We start from the raw sequence: 18,681 nt of genomic DNA, 5'->3' as shown, positions 1-18,681 counted from the left end.
CCTCGCCGCAATCAGGCCTCGTCCCAGACCCGACCTGCACGTGGCTCTCGTTCAGAGAGCCAAAACGAACTGCATGCAGGAGGGTGGGGGCCGGGGCTTATATAGCTTATATAGCCCCGGCGCCACACCCAAGCAAAGACCCGTATATCGGGTGATGCTGCTCCTCCCTCCTTCCGAGGGGGCAAAGACAGCCCCCAGCCTGAGCGCCGGCAAACCGGCTTGGCTGGGAAGGGGCCGAACCTTGTTTTGCATTTCGTAGTTTGCCAAAGCCATTCTTCATTTTTTTTTAATTTCATAATCATGCCACTAGGATAATCAACACTAAAATTCTCACTGTGTGTATACTTTGGTTTACTGTGTGGGCAACAAGTTGTACTTAAGGTGCCCTGCTTATGTAAACAAAAACTGTTAATTAGCTTTTGATTCATGAGTGCCAGGAGAGAACGGGCAGGCTCCAAGTGAACAGAAAGTAATTAATGAGACTTGAGAAAAAAGGAGAAATTGTAAGGAGAGGTACGATTTACTTTCAGGTAGGTATATGGTAGGATCTTGCCCAAGGAGATAGATTTTTATGTGGAATATAGCCTTTTATTGGTATCCCATTTCAACTCATTTTGCAACTGAGTGTGGGAAAGGAACAATTAGGCAATGCAAAAAGTCTGTGGTTTGTATCACCCAATACACCATAGCTGCAACTTAACTTGCCATTAATGATTGCATACAGATACATTGTGTTACATACTGACTGTGTACAGAACGAGATCATTAATATGTGAGATTTGCTGACTGGAATAAGTATGAACTAGAGTTTCATTTCTCTGTTACTTGTTTCTTATTACAAAACGTAACTTTTTCTACTAAGAAAATCAAAGGGAAAGGAAAAGTTTCATTAATATTTTACACACATGAGAAATGTACTAATAAACTGTAATATGCTTGCTAGCCTACCAAAGTACAGTCCAATCACCACTCATAAATGAGTGGAGCTCATGTTGTAGTGATCATAGCAGAGACTTATTAACAAGAAAATTCCGATTTCCAGTTTAATATAATGATGTTTACTATATTCAGTTCAATATGCTCAATTAGAGGTTCTCAACCTCTTGTACAAAAAGAGGGGGCATTAACTTATGGTCCTCGGAACTTAGAAAAATTCTGTATGGAACTAAAATGAGTTTTAAAAGCAACAATGTGGCCTGTGATACAAGCCAGGTTGTATCATATAGCTAACAGTACATATTGTATGGAAATTATTAAATAAGGAGGGGGGAGCATGGAAGTCAGCTGACTTGTACTTATAGGATTCCCAACCAGTCTCTGGAAAGAATGTATATACTTCTAGCTAAACGTTATGGCTTCTTCAACTGCCTCACACAGAACTTGCCTGCACATTCCCTACCAGTGTTCTGGCTATCACCTCCTTTCCCTGCCAAATCCCTTCTCTCTTGGGGCCACTTTGAAAGAGCATGTCAACAATTGTGTTAATGGGCTAGGAAACAACTGGTTGACGTTAAACAATTTGTTCTCTTAGGCTCATATGCCTGCTCATATTATTGACTTACTCTCAAGTTCAGAATGCCAGTTGGCACTCTCCTGAAAACCTCTGTGTCATTTACTACTGTAGTCATACTTGAACTGGAAATGTGTTATTGTTATACTTTAGTTAACTGTGTATAATATTAATGTAAAAACTTGTTGGAATATACTGAGTTATGTTAGTAGCTCAGGTTCACAATATGTTTCCTATCAACAGGCTATATATAACAAAAAGGTTAATAAATGGCTTTAATCATAAAGTGATATCGTAAGATTTGTATAATCATTGTACTTATGGAAATTGAGGAATATTGTCACCATTCTTTAAGCAGTTTTAGTGAGTTATTAAGTTTAGGAATTTGTAACAGTAATGTGAGGGATTATCTTTATTATGTCTTAATTGTGAATTTTGAAAGGAACTGTAATGATTGATACAATTTTATCCTAAGCATTATTTTAGTCAATCTTCATCTGTCCTGGCACAAGACTGAGGGGAGGAGGGGGGGAAGGAGTGACAGGAAAGAGGTGGCTGCAATAGCCTCTGAGGAAACACTCGTAGTAAGTCCAAGCCTTGCTGCCTAGTCACATTACCACCTTTGTTCCCTGTCTGTTCAGCATTTCCCCATTGCTGCTGCTTGCTTTCTCTTCTGATTGCCACAGAGAGTGGATAGGTGACAGTGGGCGGGAGAAAGGGGCAGACTCAACCAATGGAATGCAATGGAACCTGAGTGGCAGTTGATGGGCCAATGACTGATGCAATGAGTCACCAGTGCATTTGGGATTTTATATTATAAGGGGATAAAATAATGTGAACTGCATTTCAATGGAATAATAACACAGTATTGATCAGCTTTGTGTGCTCCCTTTAATTCAAATACTTCATCTCCTTGGATAACATGTGATTTCCCCCCATATTCACAGGAGCTCTGTAAGATAGAGTGAACTCCTCAGTGAAAATTTTGTTCCCATACTGTTCTCTGGAAAATGTGGTAACTGTATCTGAAGAAGTGGTCATGCACATGAAAACTTGTATCTGGAACAAAATGTTGTTAGTTTTAAAGGTGCCACTGGGCTCACTTTGTTCTGTACTTTCAGCATTCTTTTAAAAACAAGATATAAAAAGTGGCTTTTAACCAGAATTGTTAATAATATCTTAAATAGTAGATGTTATTGATTTTTTCTGATCAGATATAACTTTTAAAGTTTCTTTACTCTTAGTACTCTAAGAAAAGATAATTAAAAAAAAATTGGTCAGTCATTAGCCCCTTGATTAGGTTTAATGATATATAGATCTCACTAATAAATTACTTTCTTTAAAGGGTCAATGTAAATTTCTCTTGCAGTTCCTCATGCACTTACTAGGTACTAGGCTTTTTCCAGTCTATTTGTAACAATGTTATGATGTAACATAGCCATCTGAATTCATAATGTCTTATTCTTCCAAGATCTACTTCTTTATTAATTATCCTACATATGCTTTCCATAGGCAATACAGAAAGAGATAGAGAAACGTCAGCTTCAACTGAAGAATATTACTGATTTAGGAGATGGACTGAAGAATGTGCTTAAAGGGAAGGAGAGCTTAGTGAATGATAAACTCAGTCTTCTGAGCAGCAACTGGATAGCAGTTACTTCGCGAGCTGAGGAATGGTTTAACTTGTTGCTGGTAAGATATCAATAGTTTTTGTTGTGCACTTTCCTGAGTGAAAAAACCTGGAATATGTAGTTCCTTTTGGATAAAAGAGAAAATGTTAGTGTGCTGGAGATTCATGCTGTTGTTATAATTCATTGTACTTATTAATACAGAGCCAGAATATATTCAAAAGTGAATAGACACATTATAGGAATCTATAGCAGGCATTATATTCCCAGAGAGAACCCATATAGGATTCAACACCAAATACCTACCTTTCTGTCTTGCTGTACCTTGTTCTCAGTTATACTCTATTTGTTTCTTCCTGAACTTTAAACTGCTTTGAACTGTCTCTGTGTCTCCCACAAAGTATGACAGATATCACATTCTGTAGAGTGAGATTTCCTGCCAGGAAGAAATGTTAATGCTATTTTATTAAGTCTCCATTTGGTCATTACTATATAAAAAAACAACAGCAAATGGCCACTCATAAAGATCAAGTCTTTAAGTCTACCATCTTGAAATTGGTAGCAGTCAGATCCCTCCTTTCTCAGAGGGGCAGTTTGCAGCTTATAGAGGCAGAAACCCTCTCCATACATCACCTCAGTATCTTATTGAAGGCACTTCTTGGGCCAAAGTGGAAGAAGATAGATGCCAGACAGGTATTAGACTGGGAAAACAATTTCAAGGTGCAAGTCAATTTCAAGGTGTTGGCTGGCTACTACCCCCTCCGTGCCTTGGAGAGATGCAGGACTTTAGAACAATGGATCATCCAGGACCTATTGATTCACTCGGTATTATCCCATCAACATCTAAGCCCAACTTCCGCTTCACCCATTATCCTAGATTAACTTCACAACTACCCTTCTGGTCTGGTGCTTGTAGAGCCAATAACCTCTCGCACATCTTTATCTATCTCAGTAAAACCATTAGGTTTTTTTTTTTTTCTGGCAAGCATACCAACTCACCTCAGAGTACATTTCCCCCTGTAACTATGGCACCCTGCTACCCAGCAGTGTTTGTGTTTGTGCCTTTGATCCTTCCTCACACTCCCACTTGCCTGTGGGTCTACGGTTTCACTTCTCAAAATGCTGGCCATTTTGCTGTTTGACTGCTGCTTCCGCAGACCTACTCAAGGTTGGTAATTAATTATCACCTTTCCCTAAACACCTCTTCCCTTCCTCCCTGTTTTTCTTGTGTATGGTTCAGTGTATGCATGCATTTTGTTTATTTTCTCACTTCCACCTCTCCTACTATTTCCTCCCTCACTTTCCTGGAAGCCCCCTTTTCCTTCTTCCTTCTGGGATTGCCAGCTTCAAAGTGGGGGGATAGAGAGTTCCTGGAATCACGATAGATCTCCCAAATACAGAGATCATTAGCCCCTTGATCATTAGGGTCCCTTAGGGTTGCCAGACTGAGGTTGGGAAATCTCTGGAGCTTTGTAGGGTGGAGCCTTGAGAGGACAGGGACCTCAGTGGGGTACAGTACTATAGAAACCACCCTCCAAAGCAGCCATTTTCTCCAGGGGAACTGATATCTGCCATCTGGAAAGCAGTTGTTCATCTGGGTGATTTCCAGCCTTCACCTGGAGGTTGGCAACCCTAGTTCCCCTGGAGGAAATTGCTGCTTTGAGTGTGGAGTCTATGCTATTATACCTTTCTGAGGTCCTACCCCTCCTCAAATCCCACCGTCCCCAGGCTCCCCATCCAGATTTCTAGAAATGTCCTAACCTTTTCCCTCTTCTTGATAATCCCCATATATTCTCTCTGCCTTATTCTCTCCTTACCCATTCACCAACCCACCTTTTTATCTGCCTCCCATCTTCAGCTATATATATTCTTTATTTACTTCATTTATATCCCACCTTTCTCCACAGTGGGGATCAAAGTAAGTAAAGTAAAGTAAAGTAAATTTATTTTTATATCCCGCCCTCCCCCGCCAAAGGCGGGCTTACTTACATAATTTACATAACTTACATAATTCTCTTTTCCTCCTTTTTATCCATACAACAGTCCTGTGAGGTACGTTAGGCTGAAAGTATGTGACTGGTCCAAAATCACCCAGTCAGCTTCCACAGCAGGATGAGGATCTGAACCTACCCTGACCAGAAACTCTAAGTGCTATACCACATTGGCTTTCATAGAGTGGCTAATGTTGAACAGTAACAAGCAGCCAGGCCTACTTGAGTCATACAAGTCAGATAGCATCAAGTGATGCAGAGATTATCGCCAGGCCTAGGGTTGCCAACCTCCAAGTAGGATCTTGAAATCCCCCAGAATGACAACTGAACTCCAGATATATACTCACCTGGAGAAAATGGTTGCTTTGGAGAATGGATTCTGTGACATTATACCATGCTGAGGCCTCTCCCCTTCCCAAACCCTGCACTTAGAGTTCATCACAAAATTTCCAGGAATTCCAACCTGGAGCTGGCACCTCTAGCCAGGCCTAGCCCAGTGGCTCCCTCAAAGGCCAACATTGGCTTGGAAAGAGCCCTGCCTCCCTCCACCTGCCTTTTACAGACAGAATCAAGCCTTGGAATGCTGTTGTTGCATAGCAACAGCCACTGAGGAAATTTGTTGCTTAAAGCTACAGGTGCTCCTTTTATCATTTTTGGATTTTCAAGCTGCTCAATGTACTTTTTTTAGTTTTCCCACTTTTCTGTAAACCTAGGGCCATTTTCAGCTTTGTAAAAAGATCTGTCTTACCTGTTCACAGCTCCAGTCACTAGATTTAAGTATCCAAAGACATCCAAATGTCACGATTAGAATATAAGATATATTATATCACTTTCCCTAAAGCTTTTACATATATTGCCTCAATAAAATATTGCCTCCATAAAATCTCTGCTCCTCCAAAGCTTGACATGGTTGCCAACTAGAGAGTTCCCATTCTGCTCTATGGGAGCAGAAGGGATTTATGCTCCAGCTCATGACTCAACCACTTTCACCTTACATCAGGCAGTTAGGGAGAGAGGGGGCAACTGTTTAGAGGCAGAGACTAGGGAAAGAATTGAAATAAGGCCATGATTGTGTTGGTGCTTCAGGGCTGGAAAGGTATCTGGTGGTCTCAGGGCTCTGAGCCCCCTCCTGTCCCTCTGCTCAAGCTAAGGCAGAGAGGCTCAGCTACTGGGTGCCTCTTTGAGGCCCCACGCTCCCCCTTAGTGGGATTTTTTGGCATTTTCCCCAGCAGAGGAGTTGTCTGGTGGTCTGAGGGCTCTTTCCAGGCCATTCTTTGGGATCACTTAATAACTGTTCCCAACAATCCCTTTGTGGTAAAATGCAATCTCTTGCTGCAGAACCTCTTGGACCCCCACCATTGATCATACTCCACCCTCCACAGGCACCTGCAAAGGCACCACATGAGTCTATTGCCTCTTGGGCAATGAGTGGCACCCATCAGGGGGAAGAAGAGAAGGGGGGAGTGGGAGTCCACCCCAAGCAAAAAGAGTCACACCGAGGGTGCTGTGGGTGGGAGTGGAACCTCAAGGAGGTCATTCTCATGGGGACAGTGTTCTTATGAAGTAAAAGGGCTAGGGGAAGAACCACTCACCTTGTGGATGAGATGGTTGCCCTGGATGGATAACCTTTGTCCATTGTAGAGAATGTGGGCATTTGCCAGCTACTACTCTATATGTCTTCTTAGTAGTCCATCCCCTCATGGAGGACCCTTGGCTGCCAAATTCTATGATTCTATAACTTAGGCAGATCTTGAGAAGGAGAGCAGGATGAGGTACTTTTGATTTTCCTACATTGTGCAGGGAGTTGGACTAGATGACCCTGGAGATCCCTTCCAACTCTATTATTCTATGAGTCTTGCCCTCCACGTACCACTCTGTGGTGGACAGTTGGTCAAGGCCCAATTGTCTGGAGTATGAGGACAGACCATGCACTTCAGAAGAGACCACTGGAGTGGCCAGCAGCATGGTTACCTCCCCTCACTGCCCACTGGTGGTAACCAGAGGACCTCCAGACTGCTGAGGCAAAAGCAGGGACCCAGTCCTGCTGCCAGGCTACAAAGTGGTTCTGCTCCCTGCACAGGGGATGGATGTGGCCACACAGCAAAGACCGTCACTGTCATGATTGATGCTAGCCTGAAGGAATAGGTGGGGGTGGACAACATTTCTGTGGCTACATGGTCACGGATGCCAGTACCAACATAATGTCAGTAGTGAGAGGTGTGTGCTTCAAGGGCATCTGCCTGGCATATGCCCTGCACCTGGTGAGGGATGCTCTTGGACTGAGGATCACTATCAAGCCCCCCTTGGACAAGGCCACACTGCAGACGTGCACATTGCTTGAGACTTGCTGGTACTTGGCTGCCCACTTTTCATGCAGCATCAAGTCTGCCCACTGGCTGCGTGAGAGGCAGGTGGAGGGAGCCTGAACACTGGAACTTGACCTACATGATGAATGCACATCTGGTGGAGCAGAAAATCACAGTGCAGGACGTCATATTATCATACCCATCCTGCATTAAGGAGAAGAGCTCAGCATAGGCTTCAGTAATTGGCTGACCCTCCCCAAAATGGTGCATGCCCTGAAGCCCTTCAAGGACACTATTGACATCCTGTCCTCCTATTTTAACCGCCTCCTCCAGAACCACCAACTGTCCTCCTGCTACAACTAAGCAGGGGGTCTCAAGCTAGGTGTAGGTTTCCTTGGTCCCACCATTGGGATATTTTAACTCCCCCCTCCAGAGCCACCACATGTCCTCCTGATACACTAAGCAGTGGGTCTCAAGCCAGGTGCCAGTTTCCTCAGCAGATGAATGGCACCCCCTGTTGGGATATTTTAACTCCCCCGTCTTGCTAACTGCCTGATGGAATCAGGGCCACCGCAGTTGAAGCCAGAGATGCATTCCTTCTTAGAGACCTGCCAGCACCTGACCGCCCACCCCAGGTTGGGTGGTGTCTCATCTGTCCTCTCAAAACTATTCCCCTCCAAGACTATTTCTGTTCCCTCAGGAAAATATGTTTCTCCCCATGCATTGGGGCGTCCAGCCTCCCACCCACATATGCCCACCCACCATGCCCATCCCCCCCCAGAATTGCCCATCCCACTGGGGAAAAGGATTCTGGTTACAGCCAGCCACTCTCACCTTTGAAGGCTTCCCCTCATGCACTCTGTTGAGGAGACGGATTCTGGTAGTTGCTGCTCTTTCCCAGTTTAGGTACTGGTGCATTGACATGTCTTCCTTTTGGCTTGAGGGCTGCTCTTTCACTTACTGGTCCACCCCATTGGGGAGATGGATTCTGGCTGTGGCAGCTTTCACCTTAAAGGCCTTCTTATTACCCAAGGTGGCAATTTTAAACCTAGCACAATGTGACCTGCTTCCTGTGGGAAACTTCAACCCAGCCCAAGGTGGCAAATTTTAACCTAGCCCAAGCTTCACCTCATTGAGCCCTGGGGGGACCCTGTTGGGGAGATAGATTCTGGTTGTGACAGTTCTCACCTGGGGCTCTGTTTACAGGTTGACTGGAGCCTTACCTCATGTTCGAGGGCTGCTCTGCCACTCACTGGCCCACCCCACTGGGGCAATGGATCCTGGGCATTGCCAGCTGTTCTGTTCCGAGAGTCAGTTTGGTGTAATGGTTACGTGTGTGGACTCTTATCTGGGAGAACCAAGTCTGATTCCCCACACCTCCACTTGCACCTGCTGGAATGGCCTTGGGTCAGCCATAGCTCTGGCAGAGGTTGTCCTTGAAAGGGCAGCTGATGTGAGAGTCCTCTCAGCCCCACCCACCTCACAGGGTGTCTGTTGTGGGGGAGGAAGATAAAGAAGATTTTGAGCTGCTGTGAGACTCTGAGATTCAGAGTGGACAGTGGGATATAAATTCAATATCATCTTCTTCTTCCTCTATCCCAGGGCTTTTTGGACTTGGTGTGTTCCCTTTCAGCTCTAGGACTGCTTTTCCACTCACTCATCCACCCACTGGGGAGATGGATTCTGGGCGTTGACACTTGCCAGTGGCTCTTTCCTGGGGCTGTGTGTATTCTGGCTGTGGCACTTTTCCCACACATACAGCTCTACAGACTTTCTGTCTCTGTGCTTGCAGGACTCTGTGCTTCCAGCCTCCCCCTGTCTGTGACTGCCTCTCCATAACTTGTGTCTCCCCAGTCTCCTCCCACATCCATCTCTTTATTATTACTGTCTCCCACAATAATCACTTCCACCAGCAGGAGGCAGGTGGGTGACCATCTCTTGGGCTCACAGGGAAGGGCTACCCACCCTTAGAATTCATCTCTATGATGGTGAGGAGGGCTGAGGCGGAGTGTGGTGAGCCAACCTCCACCCCAAAAACCCCATCACCAAGGGGGAGGCAAGCAGGTGACCACCTCCTGGGCCTGAGAGGAAGGATTGCCTGCCTACAGCAACAATGTCTATGATGATGAGGCAGGCAGTATTCTGCCCCCCTAAGCCAATCCTCACCAAACCTGGAGGGCAGGTAGAAAGACATCCCAAGGAGGTCCGCTGAGAGTTGGATGGCTCCAGCTTGTGGAGGATGGCATTTGACACACAGCCCTTATGCACGTTATACCCTAGAATTTTCTCCCCACCTCAACCAATCTACCAACAACTTGGAGGGCATGTAGAGGGGCATCCTGGGGAGGTCTGCGATAAGTTGGATGGCTCTCCCTCCTTTTTGCACATTGGACTCTAGAATCTTCTCTTTCCAAAAGCCAATCTGTCCACAACTGGGATGGCAGGTAGAGGGGCATCCCAGGGAGGTTCGCTGTGAGTTGGATGCCTCTAGCTTGCAGGGAGGCCATCCTGATCCTGTGGCTGTGACTTCTCCAAATTCCACTTTCCTGGGGCACCTGCTTTGGGGGGCTGTAACTCAGCCCCTCTAAATTCAATCTGCACCAAACTTGGAGGGCTAGTAGAGAAGTCAGTTGGGGACTCCCTGCAAGGTTGGCGTCTCTAGCCTTTTTAATAAGCTTCAAACTAGTAAATAATTGTATCTAACATAAAGATTACTAATACTCTTTTTGCTATAATATTTTCCCTTCAATTATTTCTTAACCCAGGTTGTAAAATGTGGAGACAAACAAATGCCAGCAGAAGAATGTAGCTCAGTAAACTGAGAACAAGTTCACAGAGTGGTGTTGGGGTGTGCAGGGGGAGGAATTGTAGTTTTGTCAGTTAAATAATAGAAGAAATCAATCTGCATAAATTGCTGCTGTCACTGTGATAGCAATTCAATAATATCACCAACATCATTTACCATATGTTCCATCTACTGTATGACAGATGTTCAATTCTTGTAATGCCATCATTCTGTTATAACTGAAATAACTCTGCATAGTTTTTTGATAATGCTCTTACATGATTTTAAATGTGAGCTTCTCCTGTGTTATTTTAAATGCCATAAGGCTTACATATTGTGTACATATATTGTCTTCACAAGCCTTCTGGGTTTTGCTGGCCAAATGCTCTCTGCATTATTTTTATTAGGAGCAAGCCATTCCTGATTGATAGCAGAATGCTCTCAATGCCACTTAAGTGTTTAGTTTAGGAGCAAGCCAGTTCTGAACTTCTTCTCTAGCCAAATATAAAAGCCTTCAAAATTATGGTGGCAAACACTCTCTACACTATTTCAGTAACTCTGAGATCTGTCCCCTCTCACTGTACATAAACTTTCAAACAATGAACTGGCACTCTTGGCTAAAGTTTAAAAGTTCCTTGTGATGAGGAACTAAGCTTGGATTCAGAGACCCAAAATTAGCTCACAGTAGTACTCTTTCTGTCAAAATCTTCTCCCTACAGTTATTTCTTAACCCTGATTGTAAACTTGGAGACAAAGAAATACCAGCAGAAGAAGTTAGATGAGTGAACTGAAAACATGGTCATAATAGTTAATGAACTAGTTAATTAGTTCTGTGGACCTGGACAATATTTATGGAGTTTTCCTAGCCATGCTCTTCTTTGGTTCAGCTGTTCTTTTATTAGGGAACTATTCTATCCATTTATCTGTATGCAGGCATATCAGAAACACATGGAGACTTTTGATCAGAATGTTGCTAATATCACTACCTGGATGTATCGGGCAGAAATACTCTTGGATGAATCTGAAACCCAGTTACCTCAGCAAAAGGAAGAAATTATGAAGGTAAGAAATGCAATTTTCAGAAAATAATATAAATCTAATAGGTAAGGCATACCCAGGATTTTTTTCCTACAGGTTTCAAATGGCATCTAAGAACACAGTGAAGTGTTTTCTCTTGACAAAAGCATTCCCTTGCAGCACTTAAATTGCTTAATAACATCGCAAAATGCAGAGCAATGGCAAACCCCTTCAACAGAAAAAAGGTTTTTTAAAAAATAGCTTGAGAACATCATATTCAGTAGAACACATTGTTAAGCCTATAACTTCACAAAACTTATCCAAGATATCAGTTTTAGATATAAAAAAGAACAAGGCTTTATAGGTTTGTTTGTTTATCAAATCCCTTTTCTTCTGACAAACTGTTATATATAATAATATATTTTATGGCTTCAATGTTTTTTGCTTTCCAAGCACCGATTTCACTGGGCAACATTGTATTAGTATTTGATGTGACAGAATGCTCTGGTCTGCAAGCCCTATTCCACCCTGCCCTCCAAGGTTTTCCCAACACCTGGAGAGGCTTTTCTCTCTCTCTGATAGCCCACCATCACCACCTTTGTAGGAATTGCCCACTGGGAGGGTCAGGACTACCAGCTTCACTTCCAGATTCTGAGAACTTGCCTCTGTGTCTCCTGATGCCAACACCTGGCTACCATAGGGATTGTTTACTACCTTGTGTGCTCCTGGAGAAATAGTCACTTGCCCAGTGATTACCTTCCCCTGGTGCTGCTTTTAAAATAGTGTGTCTATGTAGTGCAGAAAATCATCATCAGCATCAAAAGTAATAAAGTATGTATTAAAAAAGAAAATGTTCACAAGCATACATTTAGCACAGCCTGAGTCTGACCGAGATTCAAAGAAATGGGTAAAACCCAATTCCTGTGTCCCTCTCTCTATACATGCCCTATCAGATGTTAAAATATAAGACAGGCACCTTTAGCTTAGGAAGTTACAGATCTCTACAGAGTTTTCATTTCTGTGAAGCTTCTCCAGGACAGCACATGGTTAAATGGCTGCCTCCTCCAAAACTCCATTAGTCCTGCCTGCTCTGATGGACTTCAGAGCAAAGAGATCTTCCTCCTGCTCCCCTGAGTTTTATCACCTCTCTTTCACCCACTTCCTGACCAGGTCAGATAAGTTTTTCCAGAAGTTTTCAGAAATCTCTTTCCTGTAGTCTCTCTATTATTTAATTCCTCTGAATCTCTGTTCCCTGCTTGGGGAAAGGGGAGAGCTTGACCCACCCATTATCTCTTCTACTAGATCTATTAGCATTTGTATGACGGTGCTTGGAGGTACTTCTGGAAAGTAATTGAACTAACTTCGCCTATTCTTGCCTGCTCTTTGTTCAGAGAGGGGGAAAAGCTTTTAAAACTCAGAGTAAAGTGTTTGCTCATTTCAAACCTCCAAAGAATAGAAATGCATTCCTTCATGCTACCAGATATAGTTCACCATTTGAAGGGGATGTGTTGAAGTATATTATAGAAAGGACAGACATATATTATAGAAATCTATGTCTAACTGCTACAGAAAAACAATATCTAACATCTTAATTTTAAGAAATGTTTACTATGATACCCTGCAATATTATATAAGAGTTAAAATTGCTGATTTTCCTTCACTACCACTGTAAGCGTTGTTCTTAACCACTCTTTGGGAAATTTGGAATGTACTCGCTAAAGATTCCTGTGATATTCTATTTCCTCAAGAGGTTCACCAGCCTTATATTGCATCAAGCAACAGTAAATATGAAATGATTCACTTATATATAAACAGAAGTTTGTTGACAAATAGAGTTGTCCAAAGAGTTTTATTTTTGAAACATGCCCTTTTAATAGAACATATAACTTAGAAGCATTTTAAGAAGTAAAAAAAAAGGAAACCCAGTTGGAATCACCCCAGTAGCCATTTTTAAAGGATTTGCTTATTTACAACATGCTTTTAAAAAGATCAGTATCAGACTCCCTAAAGACAGAGAGCTTCATAAGGAAGAGCAGGGGTCGTTTTGTAGAAAAATAGGTGGTTAGCATAACTCATTAGCATATGCTACTCCCCCACCAGCCAGAAGCAACCCAACACAAGAAAGGAGAGGCTCAGGCAAGCGAGGCCTGCTTGGGCTGGCTACAGATCCAGCCAGCCCAAGCAGGACTTGCTTACCTGGGGCTCTCCTGGGCCACCCCCTTCCCCAGTCAAAAGGCCAGCAAGCCACCAGCTTCCCAAAATCACATAAGAAGTGGAGAAAGGGTGGCGTGGGCTTCTCTAAAGAGGGCTGCTGGGGCCGTGGCAAAGTTCCTGGTGGCTGGCTGCCCGCTCTCTTAATCCAGGGATTGTTATGCAGCTGCACCTATTATTCAATGGATATGGTAGATGGGGAGGAGAAGGCGGGCCATCAGAAAGGTTCAGGAGCTGTGCTCTTCTGAGCTCCTGATGAATCCGAGGCCTGAGGAAGAGTAGGTTGTAAAGTTGGACCAAGGATTCCCAAATATTTCCATGTCAGTAACTCAATTCTGTGCTGGTTGTCATACAGAGGGAAAGGTTTCCTTGCCTAGCCATAAACATAGCAAGGCTAGTTTTGATTTTAAGTAATTCCATTTCCTGCACAACAACCTTTAGTTTTTAGTTTATGAACCAACACAGCTGGTGACATTATCTTAAAATGCTTTCATAGCACCTTGCCTTGCACAGGCAGACAGACAGACAGATTTATATATCATTACATAATATATATATATATATTTTAAAAAATGTATATAGCCACTTGAAATCTCATATGAAGACATGCTCTTGATAAGTATCTCATTTACTAAGGGTAAAACCACAATTTCAAGCATTGATATCATTTTGAAAATAAGAATTTAATTTAATTTTTCACCCTACCCTATCCCGCAGGCGGGCTCAGGGCAGCTTACAACATTAAAACAACATTAAAATGAATCACTTCAGAACATCATCGCCACAAAAATATAGATCAGATTCAAGAGCAGTAGTCAGCACAACAAACCACACAACATCATGTAGGCTGGAAGCTTTCAACACAGCTTGCACACCTCGATGGTAAGGTGGGGGAGCGATGGCTTCATAGGATGCCTGCTGGATCAAGTAAAAGCCTAGTGGAAGAGCACCATCTTACAGGCCCTGCAGAACTTAGATAGGTCCTGCAGGGCCTGGATCTCCAGCAGGAGCTCATTCCACCAGGTAGGGGCCTGGACCGAAAAGGCCCTGGGCCTCATCGAAGCCAGACGGGCATCCTTAGGCCCAGGGATCACAAGAAGATGTTGTGTAGCTGATCGCAGTGCCTGAGGGGCTCATATGGGGAGAGGTGGTCCCGAAGATATGCAGGCCCCAGGCCGTAAAGAGCCTTAAAGGTAAGGACCAACATCTTGAAACGGATCCAGTACTTGATGAGTAGCCAGTGCAGTTTGAGAAGCACCTGGATAGGCCTCAATGCCAACAATCGGGCTGTTGCATTCTGCACCCACTGGAGTTTCCAGATCAGGACCAAGGGTAGCCCCATGTAGAGAGAGTTACAATAATCCAGTCTGGAGATTACCATTGCATAAATCACTGTGACTAGATCATGGGAGGCAGCACTGATCCATCCTGATCCTGGTGCCTCTGGAGATCATCCACTAAGACGACCAGCACCATCTCTGTCCCATGGGCGGGATGAAAGCGGACTGGAAGGGATCAAAGATGTCAGTTTCCTACAAGAAAACCTGGAACTGCATTGCCACTGCCTTCTCCACTATCTTGCCCAGAAACAGTAAATTCAATACTGGGTGGTAGTTAGTAAGGACTGTGTGGTCCAAAGGTGGTTTTTTTTCAGGAGAGGGCAAACCACTGCCTCCTTCAAAGCCCCTGGGAACATCCCCAATAACAGATGTGTTAACAATCTCACGCAGGGGAATATCAATCTCATCCCCACTGGCTTTAATCAGACATGATGGGCAGGGATCAAGGGAGCAGGTGGTCAGTTTCACAGCCATCAGGCTCTTGTCAACCTCCTCTTGAGAGAACGGACTGAAGTGGTCCAAAACCGGACCCAAAGACAGACAAGGGGTCTCCAGTTCACATATTGTATCAAACATGGCTGGGAGGTTGCAGTGGAGCAATGAGATTTTATCTGCAAAATGGTTCGCAAAAGCCTCACAGCCAATAGCCAATTCTCTAGCGTTTGGAATGCCTTGAGGTAAAGAAGTCAAAGACTGAATTAATCTAAATAACTGGGCGGGATGCAATTTTGCAGATGCAGTGGAAGCCGCATAAAACTCCTTTTTTGCAGCCTTCATGGCCATCTCATATGTCTGAACAAAGGACCTCTAAGATGCTTCCGAAGCCTTATCACGAGCTCTTCAATACACACTCTCTAGCTGTCTTAGCTCCCGCTTCATATGTCTCAGCTCCATGGAATACCAAGGGGCTGAGTGATCATGAGAGTGAAGAGGCTGCCAGGGAGTGACCACATCAATAGCCTCAGAAAGACAAACATACCAATCTTCCACTAGGCTATCTAACTAGCCACAGCAGGAATCAGAGCCCTTTGGAACGCATTAGGGTCCATCAGACTCCACAGGTGAGCATAAATACGCTCTGTATTTATGTTCTGTACATCGTTCTGTACATCATTTCCACTTTCCTCAGTTACAGACTTACCTTTCTTAGCAAAGTGAAATTACCTGGAACAGCTCTGTCAGTGTATGATATAGGGAAGAATTGCCCTTTTGCTTATGAAGTCTGATCTTGTGCTGTATAAAGATAGTTGCAGTGGACTATATTATGAGAGCTGGTTTCTAGCAGATGTTTCCACAGCCAGCCAAGCTTATGAAGAAGCTGTTAGTCAAGCAGGTGGAGGAGCAGCTCAGTTTACTCCTAAGCATCAAGTTGCTCAGATTGTGCTTGGATGGATGCAGCCTTATTGATTCTTTGTGTCATTTGATTCTTGCTGGGTTAGAAGCTGCAATATCATTTTCTGGCTATTTGCAGAAGTATTCCTGAAGTTTCTATTGCTTGCAGGCAACCATGGTGGGCGAGTGCTGTTATCCCAGGTGCCTTATAAATTAATTTGCCTTGATCATTGCTGGATGCCATTTTATATCTAATTATTATTCATAACTCATGCTTTTATAATGCTTTTGATATTATATTCAGTGCCTTTCATACTTCTTGAGGTTTGTAATAATTTAAACACAATATAACAGTGCAAAATCCAGTCAAATTTTCCCCATAGCATTCTAATGCTGTGGAATACAGTAGAAAAACAAACTGTCTTAAACAATCAAGATTAGGAGACAACCACATTTTCAAAACATTTTTTATAAAGGGGCGGGGGGGAGACGGTTTTCTTCTGCAGAATGTCCTGTGGGATCTTTAGGTAATTACTGTTATTATCTGTATAGCTCTTTTCTTAAGCCACATTGGGTACTGTTGGGAGTACAAAGGTGGGATGCAAATTATGTAAATGAATGAGCACAGGAAACACTTGGCATCCATTATCTGAATGATCTTTACACAGCCTAAACAGAGTAGACCACATTACAGATGAAAGCAAGCTGAAGCTGAGATCTTGTAACTGAGTAGAAATTTGCAATAATTGAAATTGTCAGGAATGGAATCTTCTTGCCTATGTATAAAATTGTATGTTTGAACTAAATGGAGTATTAAACACACACATATCCCATTTAAATATTCCATACACATATTCATTTATGGGAAATTTATTATTTTTATTTCCTTTATTTTATATCTCACCCTTCTTCACAGTGGGGTCCCAAAGCAGTTTACATCATTCTCCTCTCCTCATAACAAATTCCTTGCCTCATAACAACCCTGTCAGGTAGGTTAGGCTGAGACCATGTGACTGGTCCAGAGTCAGCAAGCAAGCCTCTGAAGCAGATGGGGATTTGAACATAGGTCTTCCAGATTCTAGTACACTAATCTAACAAGGTTGGGCATAAACCGACTCGTGAGCCAAAATTCAGCATATACTTGGGCCAGTTTGGAGCCCCCAAACCTATGTTCAGGAAAGTGCCTTTCTCAAACATTTGCCAGACTTTTGTCTGGTTCATTTTGGCTGTTTGGGCCATTCAAACCTAACTGCTGAGTGGTTGCAGCTAACCTGTTAGGTTTAAATGGCTGCCAGCCAAACCCCGAACCAAACCAGGTTTTTAAAGATTTGTACCCATCCCTAATTCTAATTACTGAACTATACTGATTCTTCAACTTTGCATATACCTCCTTTTATTAATTCAATGGATTTCTTTCAAAGACTCATTGCCTATTTTTATGAGTAGCTAAGAATTAATATTAGACCATTGGCATTCATTTCACTATAACATCAGAAACTGTAGCTGAAAAGTTAAACTGTTAATCTGACTTCATCATCACATAACTCTTGTCTAAATATTTGTTAGGTGTAAAGTGGTTCAGAACTGAAGTCTCTGTTTCTCTGGAGTGACCGTTTCTCAAGCTAAGGATTGTATTGTTCAAAATAGCTAAGAAAATACTGAAGACCTGTTATATAATTAAATGTATATTCATGTTCTATTTCACTGTTTCTACCTGCCTGAAAATATGAAATAAAAGGTAGCTAGGTACTGTTCAGAGCTACGTGGCTAGATGCTTTGCACAGACATTTCTCTAAAGTTCATCATTTGATGGTTTTGCACCTTATTCCTTTGCACACTTTCTCTTTCTCTCCTTTTCTTGCTTCCTGCATTTATTACTAACTTGAAGCCCTGTCTCTTACTCATGGACTGTAGCGCTTAAAGACTGAGCTGAATGATATGCGTCCAAAGGTGGACTCTGTGCGTGACCAGGCAGTAGACTTGATGACAAACCGTGGAGATCACTGCAGGAAAGTAATAGAGCCTAAACTGACAGAGCTCAACCAACGATTTGCAACCATTTCACAAAGAATTAAAAGTGAAAAGGTAGGAAGAATTGCTCCAGTGTGGGGCTACATGTTCATGCTAAATAGAAAGCTAACAGAGTGAGTGCAATTCTTGGAAGACACCTTCCTGCAAAATGGAAACTAGCAGAATGGGAAGAGAGTGAAGCATGGAAGTGGTATCTGTGTGCATGTTTGTGTGTGTGTATGTGTTCATGCACATGCATCATGTTTGTACTGTCACTATTCTAGAAGCAATTTACCCATTATGGCCAATGATTTTCAACCATTTCACAAAAAAGTAGAAATGAAATGGTAGGAAGAATTGCTCCAGTGTGGGGCTATGTGTTCATGCTAAATATAAAGCTAACAGAGTAAGTGCAGTTCTTGGAAGACACTTTCCTGCAAAATGCAAATTAGCAGAATGGGAAGAGAATGAAGCATGGGAGTGGTATCTGTGTGCATGTTTGTGCATGTGTGTATGTGTTCATTCACATGCATCATGCTTGTACTGTCACT

The 18,681-nt window shown here is 43.1% G+C and overlaps 1 protein-coding gene across 3 annotated transcripts in view; it reads left to right on the top strand.

Annotated features, from left to right (window-relative positions):
- DMD (dystrophin) overlaps window positions 1-18,681 on the top strand; it is a 1,885,017-nt gene that overhangs the window by 839,311 nt on the left and 1,027,025 nt on the right. For all 3 annotated transcript variants that reach the window (XM_060234097.1, XM_060234096.1, XM_060234099.1), the window contains 3 exons: window positions 3,023-3,202; window positions 11,154-11,282; window positions 18,035-18,205. In XM_060234097.1, coding sequence (XP_060090080.1) covers window positions 3,023-3,202; window positions 11,154-11,282; window positions 18,035-18,205 — 480 coding nt within the window. The remainder of the gene's footprint in view (window positions 1-3,022; window positions 3,203-11,153; window positions 11,283-18,034; window positions 18,206-18,681) is intronic.

Source organism: Heteronotia binoei, chromosome 3, assembly GCF_032191835.1.
Source record: "Heteronotia binoei isolate CCM8104 ecotype False Entrance Well chromosome 3, APGP_CSIRO_Hbin_v1, whole genome shotgun sequence".
NCBI lineage: Eukaryota > Metazoa > Chordata > Lepidosauria > Squamata > Gekkonidae > Heteronotia > Heteronotia binoei.
The sequence above is the reverse complement of the archived record's forward strand: the minus strand, read 5'-3'. Positions and strand labels throughout refer to the sequence as shown.